The sequence below is a fragment of the Plectropomus leopardus genome, chromosome 1 (assembly GCF_026936395.1).
Source record: "Plectropomus leopardus strain MGB_pleo_1.0 chromosome 1, ASM2693639v1, whole genome shotgun sequence".
In the NCBI taxonomy this organism is placed as follows: Eukaryota; Metazoa; Chordata; class Actinopteri; order Perciformes; family Serranidae; genus Plectropomus; species Plectropomus leopardus.
In genome coordinates, this window is record NC_142176.1 from 10,750,552 (window position 1) to 10,772,298 (window position 21,747).

The 21,747-nt window shown below is 38.7% G+C and overlaps 1 protein-coding gene across 2 annotated transcripts in view; it reads left to right on the plus strand.

Moving 5' to 3' along the window:
• Window positions 1–21,747, plus strand: part of coro2ba (coronin, actin binding protein, 2Ba) — a 63,121-nt gene that overhangs the window by 33,503 nt on the left and 7,871 nt on the right. Inside the window, exons 1-9 of one of the 2 annotated variants that reach the window (XM_042491764.2) lie at window positions 1,330–1,522; window positions 5,536–5,736; window positions 14,028–14,144; window positions 15,826–15,975; window positions 17,711–17,875; window positions 19,409–19,525; window positions 19,628–19,732; window positions 20,981–21,077; window positions 21,382–21,494. In XM_042491764.2, the coding sequence (XP_042347698.1) occupies window positions 5,536–5,736; window positions 14,028–14,144; window positions 15,826–15,975; window positions 17,711–17,875; window positions 19,409–19,525; window positions 19,628–19,732; window positions 20,981–21,077; window positions 21,382–21,494 (1,065 nt within the window). In that variant the 5' untranslated portion in view covers window positions 1,330–1,522. Of the gene's footprint in view, window positions 1–1,329; window positions 1,523–5,535; window positions 5,737–14,027; window positions 14,145–15,825; window positions 15,976–17,710; window positions 17,876–19,408; window positions 19,526–19,627; window positions 19,733–20,980; window positions 21,078–21,381; window positions 21,495–21,747 lie in introns of those variants that run through there. The other variant, XM_042491754.2, reaches the window with a different exon arrangement.

Sequence of the window (21,747 nt, forward strand, 5' to 3'; positions counted from 1 at the left end):
GATTTGCGGGTCATAGAGCTTATTAAACATGAATCAGACTTGAGGCACGCATAGCTCCTTCATGCTATAATAATTATAACAATTGAAGAACTGGGAGCTGAAACAGACTTTGCAACTCAATCACCAGAAAAATGTTTGCATTGAATGTTTCTGCAAACAACTGATTATTGAATTAGTACATTTTTTTGAAACAAATACATTGAAATTTTATTTTTCCTCAGTTACAGTGGTGAAGGTGTGATTATGTTCAGACGCAAAAATCCCTTTGCTGTGGTTAGGAAAATATAATTTTGGCTTTAAACACCCACATTTGGTGGCACAAAAGCTGCTGGAAAAACAAGGACGGGTTGGTGAAATACATCCAGGTTTGGGGGCTCAAACACCACTGGGAAATGTTGTGATGTGTCCCTAAAAAACACCCAGGTTCTGTGCCACAAACACAACGGGTAAACACCAGAGTCAAATCACACACTGAGTCAAATGTGAGAATGTGGGAATAAAATGCAAAATATTAAAGCTTTACCTCTATGATTTTAACATTTAATACCTATTACAGCTACTGTTTTATGATCATTTCAGTTAAATAACAGCTAAATTATATCATTCAACATATCTTATAGGATATAAGGATTATAAAGATTCGAAGTATTTTCTCCCGTCAGTTACTTTTCTGTTCCTGTTACATAGCACCAAAAATGAAAACTGTACAAGACAAAATATTGAATTTCTGACTATAAATTCAGTGCATCATCAGTATGTGTAAAATGCCCGTACCTAAAAGTTAGAGAACAGTTTTATTATCTCTGGGACAACTCTGGATTGTTCAACTCTATCAGGAATAAGACTTCTACATTCATTGTCTATAAATATTTCAGGTTTTTCAAAAGCAACTGTCTGATGGTCTTTGTTACACTGTCCAGTTGTAACAAATGTTATCTTCTTGCCTTTGGCACTGCTGCATTTGCTAACAAGGTCCACAGTGTCAGACGTTCCTTCTGGGGTCCACCTGTCTTTGCAGAAATAGGCAGGTTTCATGCCTGAAGCGTGAAGGATTAGAGTGCAGATAAGAGATTAAGAGAGGGAGTGAGAAACTGCCGGTGGTGCTGGGAATCAGCCCAGAAGGGCCTTGTGATTACAAACAAGCAGTGGGTGGGAGAGGAAAGAGGATGAATGGCTACTACTGGCTGGTCTGGAGCATGAACTGTGGAAGAGACAGACAGAGACAGAGGGCCGACTGAGTGGCAGGATGGGAGAGACGAGCAAGAGGAGAAAAAGGGGGGAGTGCTAGCCCTCCAGCTATCAGTACCAGTAGGAGGAGAAGAGAGAGTTTAAAGGGGAGGGGGGAGGAAAAACATGAGAGAGAAGGAGGTAGAGCTGACACAGGCTGCCTGCTGGATTTGAAGAGGAAGGAAGGGAGAGAGGAGATCCTGGAGGAGCGCTTAGAAAGGAGGGTGGATGTTTGCAGTCTGAGAAGGCCGCAGCAACTCTGTGACTGTAGTGTCACTGTGAGGACACTGGGAAGGTAAGGTGATGTTTTCAGCGAGGTGATTACTAAAACTTTAGTCAGAACATTTTCCAGATGTGTATTATATATTCGATATGAAGGGATTGAATTTAAATCCAACTTGGTTTTAAAAAATTACGGTGAAAATATGCAAAAACAACTTTCGGCAAAGTTCATGAGGCCTGTTTAAAAATCCTAGAGGGATTCATCTTGTGATCTGTGTTGCTGGATACAAAGTCATTTTCTCTTTCTCTGAGTTGTTTTGTTTTTGTGTGTGTGCACGCTGCTGCTCGTGGTCTGTTTGTGTGTCCTTCTGCTGCAAACCCTCGTGAGATAAGAACGACACAAACACACACAGATATCCTCTCTGTGCCTTACCCCGGTGACCAATGAATGAGCATCCTTGTAAAGAGAGCTCAAAGCAGGCGAGTCTCCTCGAACCGTCCCTCAGGCCGCTTTCTGCTGCTCTTCTGTTCTACATTAATTCTTTAACAAGCTGCTATTATGCTGCTCATACAGACATGGCTCCAGAGCAGTCAAACTGCGTTTGAATGGGATGAGTTTTAGATGTTTCTATGTTGCATATGACCTACTCACAGTACATACTGTAGAGTGTTTTAAGGGCTACAACTGACTTATTTTCATGATCAACTCTTACATATTGCTTTTTGTCTTAACAGCAGTCTAAAAACCCAAATGTAATAATTCTAATGCTAGTAATACTGAAGTAAATATAATATCAATGTAAGAAATAAGTCCATCACAAGTATAGTCCTTTCCTTGAAAACATTTCAAAGAAGTATGTGTGTATGTATATATATATATATATATATATATATATGGTTTATCTTACTGTATTTTCTGCTCTAACTGGTCAAGTTGGAGCTAGTTTTATAGTTTTAATGACTTTAGATATCATTTGGGTAGTGTGGGAGCTATTTAAAAATATTTGGACTGTTTGATTTATTCCAGATATTTTCTTTGTTTAGACAGTATTTTCTTTTGCTTGGTTTGTGAGTATTTGACAGCTCTACAGGCACCTCAGGTTTATACAGCTGTAGAAAAACATTGGGGCTGGGTATCCGTACTCGATATCTTTAAGGCATTGGCTGACATAACCAAGTGCCAAGTAGTATTGAAACTTATTCAGTCAAATGATACCTGCATCCAACCCAGATCTTGAAAAAAAACCAAGTCATCAGCATTTGCGATTTAAGTTGAACGCATTGTGTTTTACGAAGTGGGCAGCCACCAGACGCCACAACACCTGTGGCATCTGGTGGCATCTTAACTTAATGCTTGCATTCACATCATGGGCATCGAATGAAGTAGAAGAAAAGGTATCAAATGAAGCACTCTTTGGTAGCAGTATGACTTTAAGGGTACTGGTTTGCTTTTTGCTTTTTGTTTTTTTTGTTTTTTTTACAAAAAACCCCAGCGCTTACGAGCATGCACCTTTGAGGGTTGCTTTTTTTTCAGAGAAAGAGAGGTAGAAGGAGCCGTGGTTTCTTTGTTTACTTGTTTAGGAGAAATACACCACAACAAAACAGAAACATCCACACAATGCCTGCATACATCTATTCATAGGTTTAAAATTTGTTTACATCTGATTTTGGACAAATAGCCACAACAGCTAGTTAAAAATGCATCCTTTGTTTTGGATGTAAAATCTTAATCTGAAAGAGTAACAGATCTGTCAGGAAAAATGTAGTGGTGTTCAAAGTGCAATATTTCCTTCTAAAATGCAGCAAAAAAAAAAGTTATCTTGAAAAATCACGTAACAGTTTCAGCACCATATGTCAAATTCCGAAGCACAATAAGCTGTTGTGACTGTAATGGCAGTGGTTTTGTAATACTGCGTCAGGCTCACTACAGCTGCCACATCTGAGTGCTGAAGTGAAGACAAAGTGATCATCTACACTGTTGTAATCTACTGGTTGCCATTTCTCCAGTCTGGTTTGAGACGGAAAGGGACGGGCAGAGACAATGGCAGCCGCACGGTCTGAGGATGTTTCTATTTGCATGTGTACACCACTCCCACCAGTTCCCCTCCACATCCCAAGAACAATGCTGAATAGAGGATTGCCTGATGTCATCCTGCTTCGCTGCTACTGATCTGACAAGAGTCGTAAATCCTCTCACGCTAGATCCTGTTGTGAACTGGTATCAGTAGTGTAGCTGAAATTTATATTCAAAAACAGATCCGGCTTCTGAAGATTTATCAGAATTTAGCCACATTCATTAGCAAGAAATGACACCAACTTTTTTCCTTACGGGACAAAGGGCATTTGACATTCACTTCCTGTGACGAGGTCGACCTTTGAGTCCTTCTGCAGCTCACTCCAAAAAAATCAAAAGCTCCATCGATGCGTTCTTGTGGTGGAGTGACAAACAAAAGAAGCATCTTGACTCAAACATAACCACTTCTCTTTTGTTGTGTGTAGCAGCTGCAGACAAAGGCGGCTTTTCTTTTCTATAAGATCCATGTGAGACAAGATAGAGTGACAAACAACAGGATACTGCAATCTGTCATTTTAGTTTACAGCTGTCTTTTCTCATGAAGTTATTTGGAAGAAATGTCTTTACCTTCATGACACATTACTCATTGCCTCTAAGGCGACATGAAATGGTGTCAAAGCTGTTTTCACCCAGTTTTCACCCTTCGAAAGTCTCACACCCATGACCAATTTGGACAATTTCCCACAACTGCATGTGTGACAGTTATCATGTCTGCACAGATGGACAGCCCACCCTGCAACTGTGGGTTTGGTAGATGTGAATTTGACATCAGGCTTCACCACTTCTGTCTGCATTATCGTCATCATGTCAAGTTCCAGACAATACTTAAAGGGTACAGATAACTCTGCCTGACAGTGTAATGTAATTTCTCCATGTTACTGTACCGACCTGGCTCTGTGTGTTAACCTTTATAGATCTTGCTAAGTAAAACTGTATAATGTACATGCTTTAAAGAGTTGATTATAAATTTAGTAGAAGCCTTTGGGGTTTTTGGCTGTTGGTCAAACAATCAGTACATCACAGTGGGCTGTGGGAAACTGTGACAGGCACTTTTCATCATTTTCTGATATTTTATTAACAGACAATTAAAAATTCAAAACAATAGGACAGATTCATTAATAATGAAAACAATTGTTAATTGCAGCCCTTATACAACAACCTAACAGGCAGAAATAATGTTGGCATTGAACATTTCTACAAACCATGAATACATTACACATAAATGTCCAGATACACTGAAACCTAATATTTCAACAATTTGAATTTGAACTTATTAGAACAAGATGTGATTAAAGTAGTAGACATAATAACAAACATGACAAGAATTGTGCAGGAGAGGTTAAGAAACCTGAAGGGGCTTATAGTAACCCCTCCCTCTAGAATTTACTATCTGTTCAAATTCTAACGTTAATTCTGAAAATAAAACAATCAAACCAGCCGTTATAATAACCAGTGAAACAGACACATAACATAACTACACAGCTCATACATTAACTACAGCGCAGGTGTTGTTAGACTTAAATGAGAACAATGATGGACAAGTTTTAATAAAGTGAGGAGTGATATACTGCAGCTATGGTCCTCTGTATTTTTTTATCAACAATGCTGTGTGTTTAGATTTTAGGCACAACTACTTGGTTAAGCTTCAGGAAGCATCATATTTTGGCTTATAATACCCAGTGTGGGGCACACAAACGTGGCTGGAAATGCAGCAATGTCGTAAAAACCAGCCACTTTTCTGGTAGGAAAAGCAGCGATATCTCTACGGAAAAAAAACGCTTTGAAGGCCTAAACAGTCAACATTTTTTTTTGTTGATCTTGAACAGTTGGGCATTTTGAAATTGGTGCTTGCTTCTGGAGCCAGCCTCTAGTGGCCAATCAAGGAAATGCAGTTTTTGGCACTTCCATAGGTGCTCATTTTTTAGCCCTGAAGGTTGCTGCTTGGTAATCTATTAATTTTTTTGTCCAAACAGAAACTTGACCTTATTGTTGTATTTATTTGTTCTCCTCAGATGTCATGGCGTCCGACCTACCGAAGCTCCAAGTTTCGAAATGTCTACGGAAAAGTAGGGAACCGGGAGCACTGCTACGACGGTATCCCCATCACCAAGAACGTCCATGACAACCACTTCTGTGCCGTCAACTCCAAGTTTCTGGCGGTCGTCACAGAGAGTGCCGGTGGGGGCTCTTTCATTGTTATACCTGTGTCCCAGGTAAGTGTCCAATCACACTCTTGATTGGCTGTTTGTTAGCTGTTTTTTTACTTTACTGTATGCATCAGTGTTAAAGGAGATTTGTGATGTTTTATTATTGTGTGAGTACTGTCAGAGAACCTGGGCATTTGTGCATTATTGAAAATGTACATTATGTTTAGTTAATAGTCAAAACTTGAGTGATTCACTGTGATTTGTAGCATTAGGATGTTGAGGTGTATTACACTGTATTAATATTAGGGTTTTACACCATACATTTTGTTTATAGATTTAGCAGATTATTTTAGTTTTAGTGTCTGAAGTTTGAAGACAGTTTCCACACAAATCCACCACAGTCTGTGCTGTTACAGAGCATGCCAGCCTGAAGTCCTCAAGCCAGTATTAAAACCGAACTTTTAACAAGGTAGATTTTTTCAACAGGATCACATAAGGGCATACTGGTATTTCCCATAAACAAGACAAAAGAGCACTGTTTTTATTGAAAGTGTGAAATTCTTTTTCTTTTTAAAGGAAAAGGGAATGTGTTTTTATTTACTGAAAATTCTCTTCACATTTGGTAAACAGAATCTGCTTTACTGCTTTTGCTGGATTATTGATTACACAACAGTATTGCACATTTTAATATGCAGGATAAGCCTCACAGTCGCACATTTAAGAGGTATTATGCAGATAGAAGTGATAAATCATGGAATGTATTTAGAGGATTTTTTTTCCAAGTACTGCATTTAAAATCCTGCTATGTGTGGTGGTGATATTGTGTTTGATATGACAAATACAGATTAGTTTCTATATGTTGCTTTTATGCCTGTTATGAATTGAAGTGCTGCTGGATTCAGCAAGTGTTTACTGTGTGTTGCCGATTGTTGGTGTATTTATGTATCTCTGTATTATGAACAGCGCAGTACAAATATGTGTTATTTGAGTGTTATTTTTTTCCACAAGGCTATAACATAGTTGCCTCTCTCTCTTCACTTTGTAGTTACAAGTGTAAGGTCTGAGAAACACCATAAAGTGCTTTGCCTCTTTAAGAGCGTCTGTGCCAAGGCACTTGAAAAGCTCTCAGCTGCCAGGCAGGGTTGAGTCAAGCTGTTATCGTGCAGAAGAAGTATTCAGAAAGCTGAGCAGTTCTGCTGTGAAGCTGGGAGACCTCTGCTGCATCTTACTTTATATCATCAGGAGCTATGGAGTTCAGCCATGGAAACAGACGGACGACTCGCTCTGCTAGTTAGGTGGTTAGATACAGTAAGAGCTGCAGCGATGTCCGCCTTTTTATTTTAAATCTGAAGCATGGATGTATAAAGAGCACTGGATATAGTGTTGAAGGCAGGGCCCCGTTCATTCCTGTTAAAGCTGTTCAGCTGCACATGAACAGTGATGCCCACAGAAATCTTTCCTTGGGATGACCAGATGGGGCCACTGAAATTAAGGGCTGGCACACCAAAATCAAAACCCATAACTGAATTTCAGGTATCCAATTGTGCATGCTAACATGCTCTCAGTGGTAATGTACCATGCTGACTTTTAGTGGGTAATTTACCATGTTCAGCAGTGGCACCCCAAGAATTTTTAATAGGGGTGGCCAGATGGAGCCACTGAAAATCATATAAGGTGACGCTCCAAAACCAAAAGAAACCATGACTGAAATTCAGGGACTTTATTATGCTGTTGAAGTATACAGGTGAGATGAAAACTACTCTGTCATATGAGAGTTTTTGCATATTGATATTCTTTGATTTCCTGTTTTACAGTTGATGTTACTAATTTATAACAGTACAGTTAACATATTGAATTTGACAAAAACCCTGTTTTAGATTGTCGATAGTAGGTTTACTGAGGAAACAAGTTTAAGATTTTTTTAGCCAGTTGTGTCATGAAATCATGAAGAGGAAAGGACATGAAGTTAATATCCAGAAAAAAGCTGAAATTATAAGTTGCTTTATTTTTGACTCTATTTGTTGATAGTAAAATGCCAATATTTTCTGGAAAATTGAAATGGTCTGCACTGAACAACTAGAAAATACACACATTATTATCTACAGTAACTAATAATTCTTGATGTGAAACTAATATTTCATTGTGGTATTTTTCATGCTGTGTAATGACTCCATCTGTGACCTGTCCAAAGACCATAACTCGATCGATTTCCTCCTCATCAAAGGATTGCACTTAAGCATTTCCTCTGGTTTCTGCTGAGTTGACGAGTTCAGAAATGACATTTCTCATATTCAGCAGCAGCAGCAGGAGCACAGATGATGGCTTCTGTGGGATGATGCTTTCATGCTGTATCCTCTGGCATACATATTTCAGTTTCTTTGTTAACCTCCAGTATATAATGCACATTCTGATAAATGCAAACTATGAAATATTTAGGCTACAGTTGTGGAATAGAAAATAGTCTTTTTTTTAAATAAATCAAAGTGCTGAATCAATGAATGGAGTTAAATCTTAATTAGGAGGAGATATGGTCTGCAGAGTGGTGTCAACAGTCATACTTAAACCAAAATCAATAGCTGTCTGCCCTTTTTAGTCGATGTCTTAATCTGAAACAGTTTGTCGAGTAGGTAAAAAAATGACAAAAAGACACACAAGGACGAAAACCTTACACCACAGATTTTTCAAAATAAGCTCCTCCTGCTCCTCCATTAGAAATACAAACTGATCTTTGGTAGGTTTGGCTAATGACCAGGTGTGAGCACAGCAGACATATTTCGCTGACAGCCGGCGAGACAGCCATATGGTTGCCCCCAGACAACACCGCTAGCAAGTGAAAGGACTACCGCTGGCACCACCTGGCACACACACCGGCCCAGAAATGGACACATAAGGTCACAAACACCTCTTCGTCACCTCAGACAAAGAAAGAGTGCAGTTAGTGTGGCGCTTTTTGAGTCACTGCTCGTACTGCTACTGTTGTTATCCACTGTGTATGATACAGCTTTTGTAATTGATAATTATAAAGCAAAAATACCATGTGATCTTTAGTTTCAGCTTCTGAAATGTGAGGATTTGCCACTGTTCTCTTGTCTTATGTGATAATAAACTAAACATCTTTCGGCTTTAAAATGTTCGCCAAAAAAGTAATAGCAATTTGTAGATGTCACTTTGGGTTTTATGACATTGTGCCGAGTATTTTTCACTAGTTTGTGACATTTTATATACCAAACAATCAGTCAGTTATTCAAGAAAATAATGAGCAGATTATCAACAATGAAACAGCCATTTCTCAGTAAAACATAACCTATTTTCATGCCACAACCTCTAAAAGAAAAACAGTGATGTCTCAGTAAAAGAAAACAAAAAAAGAATATATAAATAAATTGATTTTCGTGCCACTGTCCCGGTTGGAAAAGCAGCCATGTCTCTTAAAAAAGTAACCACTTTTGAGGCCACTATCCCAAGAGGAAAAAAACAGCAATGTGTCTTGGTAAAGCAGGTGCATTTTATGCCTAAAAAGATACTAGGAACAAAAAAATTACTCGCAAAATCAAATTTTTGTTTTTTGTTGGTCTGCCAAGCTGCAGACGCTATCCACTGTTCCCTCCACCCCCCAGTGATGAATTCAGCTTATATATTATGCCACTTCACAAACATTGATATGAAATGTATGAAACATGCAAATGTAACATATTCATGGTTTTAAAAACATACAATGCCAACATTTTCTTCTTCCAACTTGGCTGGTTTATTTCAACTTGCTTTGTTTTCTGTTCACCAGCAGAACTTAACGCAATATGTTATATGAGTAGATGCTTATTCAGAAGTCATTTTACACAGAGTAATTGACAGTGTGCATGTTTTTATGGCATATGTAGAAGAAAATTTTCAACATATTGTGGGTGCTGCTCATATTAAGGAGTAATAATGTTATTTAGCTACAGTTTTTTTATGACTATTAAGTTAAATGATTACTGTGGGTCATTGTTATAAACAGCTCTGCTCTAAATTCAAACATGTGCCAACAGCAATCCAATGAGCCTGCTGCAGACCATGCTGTTGGTGCATATCAGAGCACTTGACTATTAACATATGATAAACTACAGCAGCAGAATATCAATTTAATTTCAGCATGACTCAGCATGTTGTTTTTCCACTGCTCAGATTTATCGTCTTACTGAATCAGCATGCAGCAACACTGATGTGAAGCTGCAGCAACAGTGAATTCTTTGAAGAAGAAATGCTCCCCGTCTTTAATTCAGTCATTCATATTATAATTATTATTATATCATATCATAATGTAGCCATAGGAGTCATAAAATGCTGCTGTTAGAATAATGTATACTGTAACCACAGAACAACAGTGTAAGTCTTGTTAATAAGGATTTATTTGGCAATACAGATCAATAAGAGTTAGTAGCAATCACAGTGTGGTGCCTCTGGCGTACTGGAGCTGTTGGTACCTGACTTGCACATCTGTGCGTCACCATTACAGCTCATCTGAGGAAAGACAAAGAGGCTTAATGTAGATCTGTTTCTTTCCTGACAGTCTTCCACTTAGCAAAACTATTTTCATTCATAGTTTTTAATCTTGAATTTAGTTGAGAGATAGCTCTAAATACCCTGTATTTTATTTAATCATGTTCCATTAGGATTCCTGATTCCCTCATAATCCACCGTGGACCTTGTGGTTCCCAAAAGACATTATTTCTTTGCAGGTAATTAGTTCCAACTTAATAAAGGAGTCCCTTAGATCCCATGTTATTAATGTTTTGAGGCCATGTTAAAACATCACAGTAACATTTATAGAAAAAGCTAATACGTCATAGCCACACTTGTCTTTTTTTCTTCTTTTTTTTTTTTACATTTTCTATTGAAGAGGGAGAGTTTTTTCTTGTATTGCTGAAATTTACATCCACACATATATTTGAGTGTGATGATAATGTTTTGTTGTCCAAAGTTAGGAAAAATGACACAAGAGTGATGCCTTCAATGCAAACTCAAATTAATTACATTTATGAACCATTCTCCTTGTGTTCCAAATGTTTAATCTTTTACCATCAGTATGGAGCTGCCCTTACAGAATCTGAACTGTTGCGTGGAGTATGCATACAGTTGGGACATACTACTTTGTCACAACCCTGTGCCTTGAACTTTGACCCTCTTGATGCCATTGTTGACCTGGTCAGAATTCAACCCAGAGGGCTCTACTGAAATATTCTACCAGATTCTACCATGCTGTTTCATATTCATGACAGTAAAATTACATTTTCATTTCTCTATCATTGTTATTTTGATAATTATGCCCTTTTGCCAGGGCCACTATGGTTATGGAAAAACCTGGAAAAGTCACAGAATTTCACGATCATATTTTCCAGGCCTGGAAAAGTAATGGAATTTTGTCAAAATTAAAGCTGCAAGCAGCGATGAACGGGCCCTCGCACCCCCACATATGTCGGTGTACCAGTTGGACTCCAGCTAAACCGGTCGTTAGTGTCTGTGGAAGTCGGATAATATACGCAGAGGGTTTGGACCCTGGAGTGACCTATTTCACATGATGTAGTAGAGGGGAGACAAATTCTATGTCATCTTTGTGTACATCATTTGTTGACCAAACCATTCAAATCAAGTAAATCCAATGATAATTGTCCCTCAAGGCTTACTTTCTGTTGGCAGTAGGTGGCACTATTACGACAAGTGAATATTGTCATACAGATGTGTTCAGGGCAGGACCCTTATCAAACCTATGAAGTTTAAGGCCGATCGGACAATGTACACCAAAGGTACAACAATTTCCTGTATTACGGCAAGACATCAAAATTGTATGCCACTTAACGGCAAAACCGTAAAAGTTTTGCACAATCTTTTTATCATCAAGGGATTGAGAATGGACACACCTCTTTTGAAGTCGGTAAGGGTAATGCTCTAGGACAGGATGGCAAAAGTGCGAGGCCCAAAATCGCCAAAAATGAGCACAAAATTCAAAATGGCTGACTTCCTGTTGGGTTTGAGGGCTGGGTCCAAGAAAAAAATAAATATATATAATTCCTTGCATTCCAAGAGGGTCCTTGGACCGTTCAGTGCTCGGCCCCTAATTATTGAAAGCTTTGGAATAGTCATGGAATTTTGTTGTGTATAACCAAATTGTAACAGTAATCTTTCGTGGATACCCTTCAACCATTTGTAACATAACAGCAAATTTATTTTCTCACATGCGTCGATACGAGCCGTTTTGTTTAACATCGCGTGTGTTTCTTCATTTTCTCCTTGAGTTCTGTCTCTCCCTGCATGTATGCCGTTTTGCTGAAATTGTGTGGGTACCCTTTTTTGCTGTTGGTTATCTTTATGACTATTTTGTTCACTTAATAAGTTAATATTCCTATTATTACTTTCTGACTGATAAACAGTCACTTAAATTCATTGTCATCCGTCATTGCAGCTTCTGTCAGCTGTTATCTGTCTACGGCTTAGTCAATGTGACGCATCTTCCGCTGCGCAGAGGATTGTGGGTCAGAATAGCCAGAAAAGTATGCTGACTTACATACTAAAAAATGTGACAGATGCAGTAGGGCATCTCTGTATTATTGGCGTCCTATGTATTTGGACACACTAAACCTTTTTCTGGCAGACTAAACAGTCTGGTCGTATTGGTATTGGAATGCACAGTCTTTCTTGCTTAGTCACACTGTCTCCTTTTTTTCTTCTCCTCTTTTTATTGACTGAATTGATGTTCCACTTCACTGCTGTCAAATTTTGGCAGACACTGGTCTCAAATGCTTTTGGCATTTGTCCCTTATCCAGTTAGCAAAGCCTGCAGTATCTTTGGCAAACTTGAAACATTTTTCTCTGAGCAGGCCTCCTGCTTTTATGAGGGTTAACTACAGTTCTCACTTTTAAAAACTGCCTGTTGATCAGCTTCCTTTTTGTGTACACAGTAAGTTAATGCACTATATACCGAATGTTTGTTGCTATCTAATATACCAGCTAGATTTCGGTTGCAAGCTAATATTGATCTATATGGATAAACACTAGCTGATATTTTACTATCTATATACACAGAATTGTTTTAAGTTTCATCATTTTGCCTCTGGCTGTTATAAAATGAAATGTCTTGTGTGATTGCGTGACGGGCAGTATGAAAATGTTATTGCATTCTCTCTTTGTGGGCGAAGGTGCAGAGATGCTGATGATGAAATTTTTGTTCCAGTTATTATGTTTTATTTTGTAATAGTAGAGTTTGTTATGGCTTGGTAATGCATCTGGAGTGAATCTGTGGATGGTGCATGTATGCAAACACACACACACACAGGATTTCACAGAGGCGTGACCCGATGCTCTTAAACAAATCTCTGAGGAAATAAAAAAAGAGGTCAGTGGATTGAAGTGACATCAAACATTCATGACAACATGACCGACATTAAGAGGCTTCTGTCATCTGCTGTTATGAGCCACTGCCCCTCTGTGGACTCTGCGGGTTATTGCAATAACAATCATGTGCCTCTCAGATGTCCCTGTACAATAACCAGGTCTGTTTTGTTTTGTTCAGGATTTATCAAGTTATCTCGCTGATGTGATTTCACTTTTATTAGATTATATCCATCATGTTACAACAGTAACAGAGAAGAATTGTTTTCTTCAGTAATGTAGATTAAGACAGATTCATTATTTGCATCCAGTAGCTGCTTAATTTAATTTCTTATCATTTGTTATCATTGCCTGTTAGGTCTTGGGAAAAAAAACATTCTCCATTCTTTTCTAATTTTGTGTAATTTATGCTCACATTTCACAACAGGTGCTGCATTCTGGGTATCTTAAATGCACCTTTATGTGCAAGATACAAACACATGCATTCATGTGTTTTGTTTTATTCAGTTTAATTCCCACTAACATCAGTTTATAATTTTTTACTTTTTGTATGGCTCACGGCACAATAGATCGTCATGTGACAATCAAAGTAACTGGATGAACAAGATAAAATATAAATCTCTTGCAGTGCACCTTATACATGAAATAATCTCCAAAAGACCCAAAACGAAACTACAACCATTAAGGCTGCTTAAATGCCTTATTCCAGATCTTGTTTTAACTGAGTGTAAATGCTTTTGATTACATGTACTCCATAGCATGTTTATTATCCTGTATTTTAACTTTACTAGCTGTTAGACATTGCTGTTATGGTTTGTTGTTTTGTCATTTTTTAATATTTTTTTCATTTAATTTTATTTTATTTTTGCTTCTATTTTTTGAGGGTTGGATTGACAGATGCTCTTATTTGCATTCCTTTCACCTACATGCTTGAGAAAGAAAAAGAAAGAAAAGTAAATGTAAAATATCTAAATTTCATTGCTCTGCTTCAGTCTGGCCGACTCGACTCTCATCACCCAAAAGTGTGCGGCCACCAAGGCAATGTGCTCGATATCAAGTGGAATCCCTTCTTTGAAAACATCATAGCATCCTGCTCTGAGGACACCTCGGTAAGTGACTCACTGTCTTTCATTGTTAATGTCTGCTTTGTACCAAACAGGTTGACTCAGGATGATTGTGGACATTAATGGTACTGTATGACAGTGACACTTTGATGATGTGGAGAACATGCTGGATCTATGAAAGTCTCGAGTCTGTTAGATGCTGAGGTTGACAGCCACTTAACCAGAAAGCAAAGAGGTCATCAAGTACTGGACGTGAGATTGTGACTGGATTTTGGCTGACATCTGCTCTGGTTGTTGTTGTTTTTGTTGTAGGCAAAGGACGGATGTGAAATCCTAGACTGTGTAAGATAATGCAGATAGCTAACGTGACGTCACACACTGGTTTGTCGACTCCTGTTTTGAAGCATGGAGTTCAGCTTTTTGGCCATCACCATCTTGTGTTTTCGGAGCCAGAAGTGACAAGGAGGTGGAGATAACACTAAAATGAGCTGCTAAGCTGCTATCTTAGTTAGCATAGTGCATTTAAAGCTATGGTTGTCAGTGATAATACTAATGCTGTGTAATGCTGCGACTGAAAAAATAAGCATTTTTACAGATAATAAATTAACATTAATCTCAATTTTTTATAGCAAAAATACAGGCTTAATACCATCAAAACAAAAGTGACTTACCGGAAAAACTGAATATCCAAAACCTGAGAGGGTCTTTTTGTACAACTAAACAACTATATGCTGAACAAGGGTTTTTTAACCCTTGTTCAGCATATAGTTAACCGCTATTAACTGAAACACACCAAAATTAATACAGCCACACCTACATTCAATCAGGGGTTATGCCATGGTTACATTACCTAACAAATGTTGTTGCTGTGGCAGTGACCAGTCAACAGACAGCACCCAACTGTTACCGAAAGGTAAATTAGTTAATTTAATAATATGAAACAGGTGAGTTGTATAAAATGTCGCCCCCCGTACAGTCGTCATTAAGGTTGAAATTAGCAACAGAGACCAAAACCGTTTTTGTAAAAGGCTGTAAACATGTTAATTCCTGTTGCAAAACTGGGCATTTCAACATAGGGGTCTACGGGGATTGACTCACTTCTGGAGCCAGCCTCTGGTGGCCATTTGAGGAACTGCAGTTTTTGACACATTGGCCTCATTTTTCAGCCCTGGAGGTTATCGCTTGTGAGAAATACCTTTGAGCACAAATCCACTCTCTGTTCTGTCCACATAAATTACATCATACACAATTACAACTCTAAATCAGTATCATTCATAATCTCAGATGTTACATGACGTATACTAAGAATCTGCAGGCCTTTTTTTTACCAGTACATGCATTAGTTACATCACTCTACCGAGCATAGTAAAGCCATGGTAGTGCTGTGTGCTGTATAATACTTTCACTTGTTGAAGGATAATCTCCCCTGGTCCAACACAGGGCCTGCAGCCATCACTGTAATCCAGTCTAATCCTAATGCAATGGGCTGCATTGATACTCTGCTATTTTTGATCAGAGGGATCTCTCGCTGTGTCATACTGATTGCAGTTTCATATTAGAGAAAAATATGGAGTGGCCTCTGACAAAAACATAATACTTATTGGCCCATTTTATGAAAACGCCTGCAGATGTGTGCGTGTGTGTGTGTGTGTGTGTTTGTGTTTGTGTGCTTCATGGTGACGCAGACTCACTGTGTATTCCTACTGTGTTTATATGAACGCGGCAGGTGCGAGTATGGGAGATCCCAGAGGGCGGTCTGAGGCGCAACATGACGGAGGCAGTGCTGGAGCTGTATGGTCACAGCAGACGGGTGGGTGTGATCGAGTGGCACCCCACCAGCAGCGGCATCCTCTTCAGTGCTGGCTACGACTACAAGGTACCACAGACTCGAATCAGCAGTCTTCACTGAAAGCACTATGACCGTTACCAGGATAATAATTTAATTATTAAAAACAGTTAGAAATATTCCATCTTCAATACTTGTGAGATTTTGTCAGTTTGTGTTATTTAGCTTATTTCAGAGTTTAAATCAGCTCTAAGGAGTTTTCAACTGGTTATCAAAAAGTCTAAGTTTTATATTGATGCCACTTTTTGACCTGCATAAGCAAACAAAGCCATCAGTAAAAACATTAGCTATTTCTATAAAGCTTTTCTTACAGGGACAGATCAACCCACATTCAAAAATACATATTTTTCCTCTAACCTGTAGTGCAATTTATCAGTCTAGACTGTTTTTGTGTGAGTTGCAGATATCAGCCATAGAGATGTCTGCCTTCTCTCCAACATAATGTAACTAGATGGCACTCTGGTTATAGCAATCAAAGCACCAAAAAAATACATTTGGAAAAACTCAACAGCATTGTCTCTTTCCATAAATCATGACACAGTTACTCAAGATAACCCACAGACGTTGTTATGAGCAGTTTCATGTCGGAACTATTTTCTTTCTACCAATCTACAACCGCCAACCGAATTACTACACAGACCTACTAATAGCTTACAGAGCACCACTGAGCTAGTTAATGTTACAGCTCATCCGAAGAGGACGCCATAGATGTTGACATGTCTCACTGTCACGAGGACGAGCCTCTCATTCACGGGTAGATGCAGGCTTCCCTCTGCATGGTGATACGACGGGCAGTTGTAGTTTCTTTATGTTATATTTTATGGTTATGGCTGATACTGTGTCGGGATCAGTAAAGGGAAAAAGGAAATAACTGACTGAAGAACTAAAAAAAATAACAGGAGAGCATGATAGAGCATGGACGAAAACACGAGTCAATCTTGTTCTGTCATTCAACAGATGGAGGGAATTATGGAAGTTCAAATGATTCAATATAGATTCCTATAATCCTACGACAGGTTGTACTATTTCTATTTCATTTATAACTTGAGAGAGGTGGTTTTATATTATGCTTCCTGCAATCATTTGTGTTCAAAAAAATCAAAACACTAGTAAAAAAAAGTGCAAAAAAAATGCATGTGCTAGCCAGATCAAGAGCTTTAAGGTGGTGGTGCTCATAGAAAGACTACCATTTTTGTCCAAAATCAAGGGGCTGCCAAAATCAACAATATATGAAAGTTGCTAATGGTTGCTTTAATTGGTGATGTTGAAAGTATTTCTATGATAAATTCGATTAATTGTTTAATTGATCGACAGAAAATGAAAATGTGTCAGTTATTTTTACTATTCTAGCTTCTTAAATGTGACGACTTGGTACCTTTCTTCATTCTATGTCTGTGTAAATTGAATATTTCTGGCTTTTGGTCAGATAAAACATGAATATTTCATATTTTCTAGCCTAAACACTGCATAAAACAAAAACCCCTACAGACAATAAATCAATCATGAAAATAATCATTTGTTGCAGTCCCGTGTATCGAGTTTCGCTAACCAGGTTATGTATGGATGGATATTTAGGTGCTGTTGTAACCATGAGACATTCTTCTTATTTCATTTTGGACATCAACAGAGAATTCTGTCTGATATTAGTAGCCGCACACAAAGACGTCAAATTCCTTTCATGAGCCCACAACATAATCACATTACTGCTTCAAACACCACAGCAACACGACAGCTTCACCCAAACAGTCTCTCCTAACTGTGTCAGATCCTGATCTGGAACCTGGAGATCGGAGAGCCGGTGAAAATGATCGACTGCCACACTGACGTCATCCTCAACATGTCCTTCAACACAGACGGCAGCCTGCTGGCCACCAGCTGCAAAGACAAGAAGCTGCGTGTCATTGAGCCGCGCTCCGGGGCCGTCCTTCAGGTCAGCAGGAGGGGAGTGGTGTTTTTATGGGATCGTGCACATTAAGGGAACAAGTGTTTGTGTTAAAAATATCCTTTACTACAACTGGTGCTACTAAGGAAATTATTAACTGTTTGACTTTATACACACAATGTCAGCGGTTCCAAACCTTTACTTTAAGGGATACCTTTTCTGTCGTTAAGTAAACTGATGACCCCTGACTAAGTGACATATTTTATGGATATTTCATGTAATATTCAATCCATGATATTAATATGTCATCATAACTGATAACCTGTACATTATTCCCAAATACCGAATACAATAACTGCAGGCAGTTTGTGTAAAATCAGCAAATAATGATGATATGGTTCACTTCTACTGAACCTTTCATTTAGAGAATTTAAAATTACAGTGTACATGTATTAGTTGCTGACAAGTTCACCATAAAAGTATATGTACGTATGTGTACTTTTGGTCTGGAGCTGTTTATCATGGCTTGAAAAAAAATATTTACAGCCTCTTCTCAACCTCTCAATGTTTGACCTTGGCGATCTGGCCACCTAATCACCATGAAATGATTTCTGATTAGACCCATGTACTTCACCACTGCTGCACCAAGTGGAGGTGATCAAGACCAGGCAGCAGGAGGAGAGGAACAGGCAGGAAGAGAAAAAGAGACAAGTCATGAAAATGTTTTGCACCTGAAACACAGATTTACTTTTAAAGCTTAAAAGACAATTAGATATAAAAAAAAATATGATTTGCTGATATGCCAAGCTTCTAAAAAAACTGTAATTGACTGGAATGATTAAAATCTTATTTTATGTCATAAAAAAATTTAAAAAATATTGAAAGGTTCTCCAGTATAGAACCAATACCACTTGGATTGTCCCTTGCTCTGACAGGGTTTCTGCAAATCCTTACAAAGTCTTAAAACCATTTGACTAATTAATTCATTAGGATTTCTGTCTGACTTTGTAAAATTGTAAAATTACTGGTAACTTTAAAAAAAAAAAATGTGGGGCGCCTGGTGGCTCAGTAGATAGAGGGGGCGCGCCATGCATAGAGACTGTGTCCTCGCTGCAGCGGCCACAGGTTCAATTCCAGCCTCAGCCCTTTGCTTACCCCCTCTCTCTCCTCCTTTCATACTTGTGCTGTCCTACCAATTAAAGGCAAAAACACCCCAAGAAATATCTTTATAAAAAAAAAAATGTAATAATTTACTAAATGCTTCTTACATTAATGTCACCAAAAAGTCATGCTTTATGTTACAATAAATATTTGGGCAAAATTTTCCCTCACCCTAAGAAGTTGATGTCAGTAAAAAAAAATTCTTCAATTTTGTATTTTGTAAAATTGGTCTTTAATTTCATTTAGAGTGGCCTTTAAAATGCCTTAAAAAGTCTTAAATCCCACTTGCTTAAAGCTGTAAGAATTCTGTCTGAATACTTATAAAATTCTAAGATTCTCTTTATTGTCAGACATCTATTATATTATGTATAATATATTTGCAAATGAACTTTTGTCTGTCTTTGTGTGCTAATCAAACAGCAAGCCAGTTGTAAGAACCACCGTGTAAACCGAGTGGTGTTCCTGGGTAACATGAAGCGACTGCTCACCACAGGGGTTTCACGCTGGAACACCCGGCAGATTGCTCTCTGGGATCAGGTCAGACAACACCACCATATGGTTCATGCATGTAATGCCAGAGTGGGTGGAGCCTGTGTGTGTGTTTAATTCCCAGTGTGTGTGTGTGTGTTGTTTTCCCAGGAGGATTTGTCCATGCCAATTGTGGAGGAGGACATAGACGGCCTCTCAGGACTGTTGTTTCCCTTCTACGATGCTGACACACACATGTTGTACCTGGCAGGCAAGGTCAGCGCAGACTCTTCAACAGTTGTTTTCTATGACCGTAATACTTCTCAGATTTACGATTTAAGGACATTATATAACATTCAGAGCATGAACACAGCAGCAAACCACTATTTACTATGTTAAGATATTGGGACGTAATGGTGTCCTGAGCGGAAAATGAAGTTTAAAATGGGTAAAATCTTATTTCATTGTAGAGCTGTGTGCAGTGCATTGATTCACCCAATGTTTAATAACTGGTTACAGACAGAGTCAAGCCATTTCAGTGTCGGTGTGAGATTGTTGGTTCCATTTAATGGCAGCCATTACTGCGGTGTTAGCTCATGTCAACCAAGCACAAAGAGCAGTAGGAGAGCAATGCAAGGAAACGGTCATTGGCTATCAGCTGTCAGCTGCCCTCCACTCTCCACAGCATCACAGATATATTCTAATTATGCAGGAAACACTGAATCCTAATAATGATCAGCTCAGAATCTGAGCCAGCGTCGTAGCTATTTTTGCAATTGTCACTTGCTTCTGCAATTTCACTGCAAAAAACACCTATAAACATTGCAACATGCATAGCATTTTTTTTTAGAAAAGCTGCCATGAAATCAGGAATTTTATGATGCAACAATCCAAAAAACAGCCAGGGAAGTCCTGGAGGGACTGTCCTGTGTGTGTGTGTGCATCCCACGGTGACTGGCTCGATGCTACCGCTCTGCACAGCACTCATAGGGGGGTACCACTGAACATAAAAGTACGATTTCATGAAAGTGTATCGCCCAGCCTCCATCTCCACTTAGGGTAACATTATTAGCTCTGTCAGCAATGTTGAATGTTTTTAGCACTATTTGCGCTTTTAGCAAAATTAGCTGCTAGCCATCGGCTCAGCCACCTTCATGTTGAGAACCGTGTGCAGTCAACTGAATCAGACACTGAATCATAAATATGATATGAATATTTTATACAGCTCCTTCAGCTCTTTCATTTTGGCAGATTTTTCTACTATGAAACCTCTAAAGAACAAAACTCATACTGAGCTCATGCACAGGATAGGGAAAGGACCATGGACATAGAAAGAAACAGCCAGGGAGAGGCAGAGGAAACATGCCAAAGTGTTGAACTCTACAGTAAATTGTCAAAAATCTTTCTCCAGAATTACAAACTCCACCTTTAAGGAGGTGAATACAAAAAAACTTATGTGGGTGAAACATTGAAGAGCTACTTGTTGAACTGTTCTGTAACAGTCACGTTCTGGTGCTTTGGCAGGGGGACGGCAACATTCGTTACTTTGAGATTACCACAGAGAAGCCGTACTTACAATACCTAATGGAGTTCCGGTCCCCAGCCCCACAGAAAGGACTCGGTAAGTTGTTTGATGACGAGCAATCTGTGATCTGTGCTGCTGAGAGCAGACAAAGATACTAACAACTTAACAGTCTACCTGGATGTGAAGGGGGGGTTATTCCTCTAAAAGTGGTGTTGCATGGCTTAAAAAAGTAAAGTCATTAAAGGAAAAAGAGCCAGATGAATTAAAGCATCCCCTCGGTGTAGTTTCATGTGCTGATGTTGATGTTTTCAACTGTAGATGTGACTTCAACCTGCCCTGAATTCAAGGATGAAACCTCAAAACGGTTGTGTCACCACATACTATTTGTTCTTGTCCGCAGGAGTGATGCCAAAGCACGGGCTTGATGTGGGAGCTTGTGAGGTCTTCCGCTTCTACAAGCTCGTCACCCTGAAGGGTTTGATTGAGCCCATTTCCATGATTGTGCCAAGAAGGGTGAGTGAAATAATGGGATGAGGTAATTCTACCCTCATTATTAATCGTTTCTCCTATATGTCACATTTATCCAGCTCATAAAGGGTTAAAGAGGCATTAAGTTCTTGTCTGACTTTAATCATCCTCTCTTAGATGTACAGTATTCTGGCTTGTAATAAACATAAATACACAGTGATGAAGCCTATCAGAGCTGAGCACAAACAAGGACAGAAGTAATTAATCTGAACGCGAGGGGATCATTTTTCATTTTCTG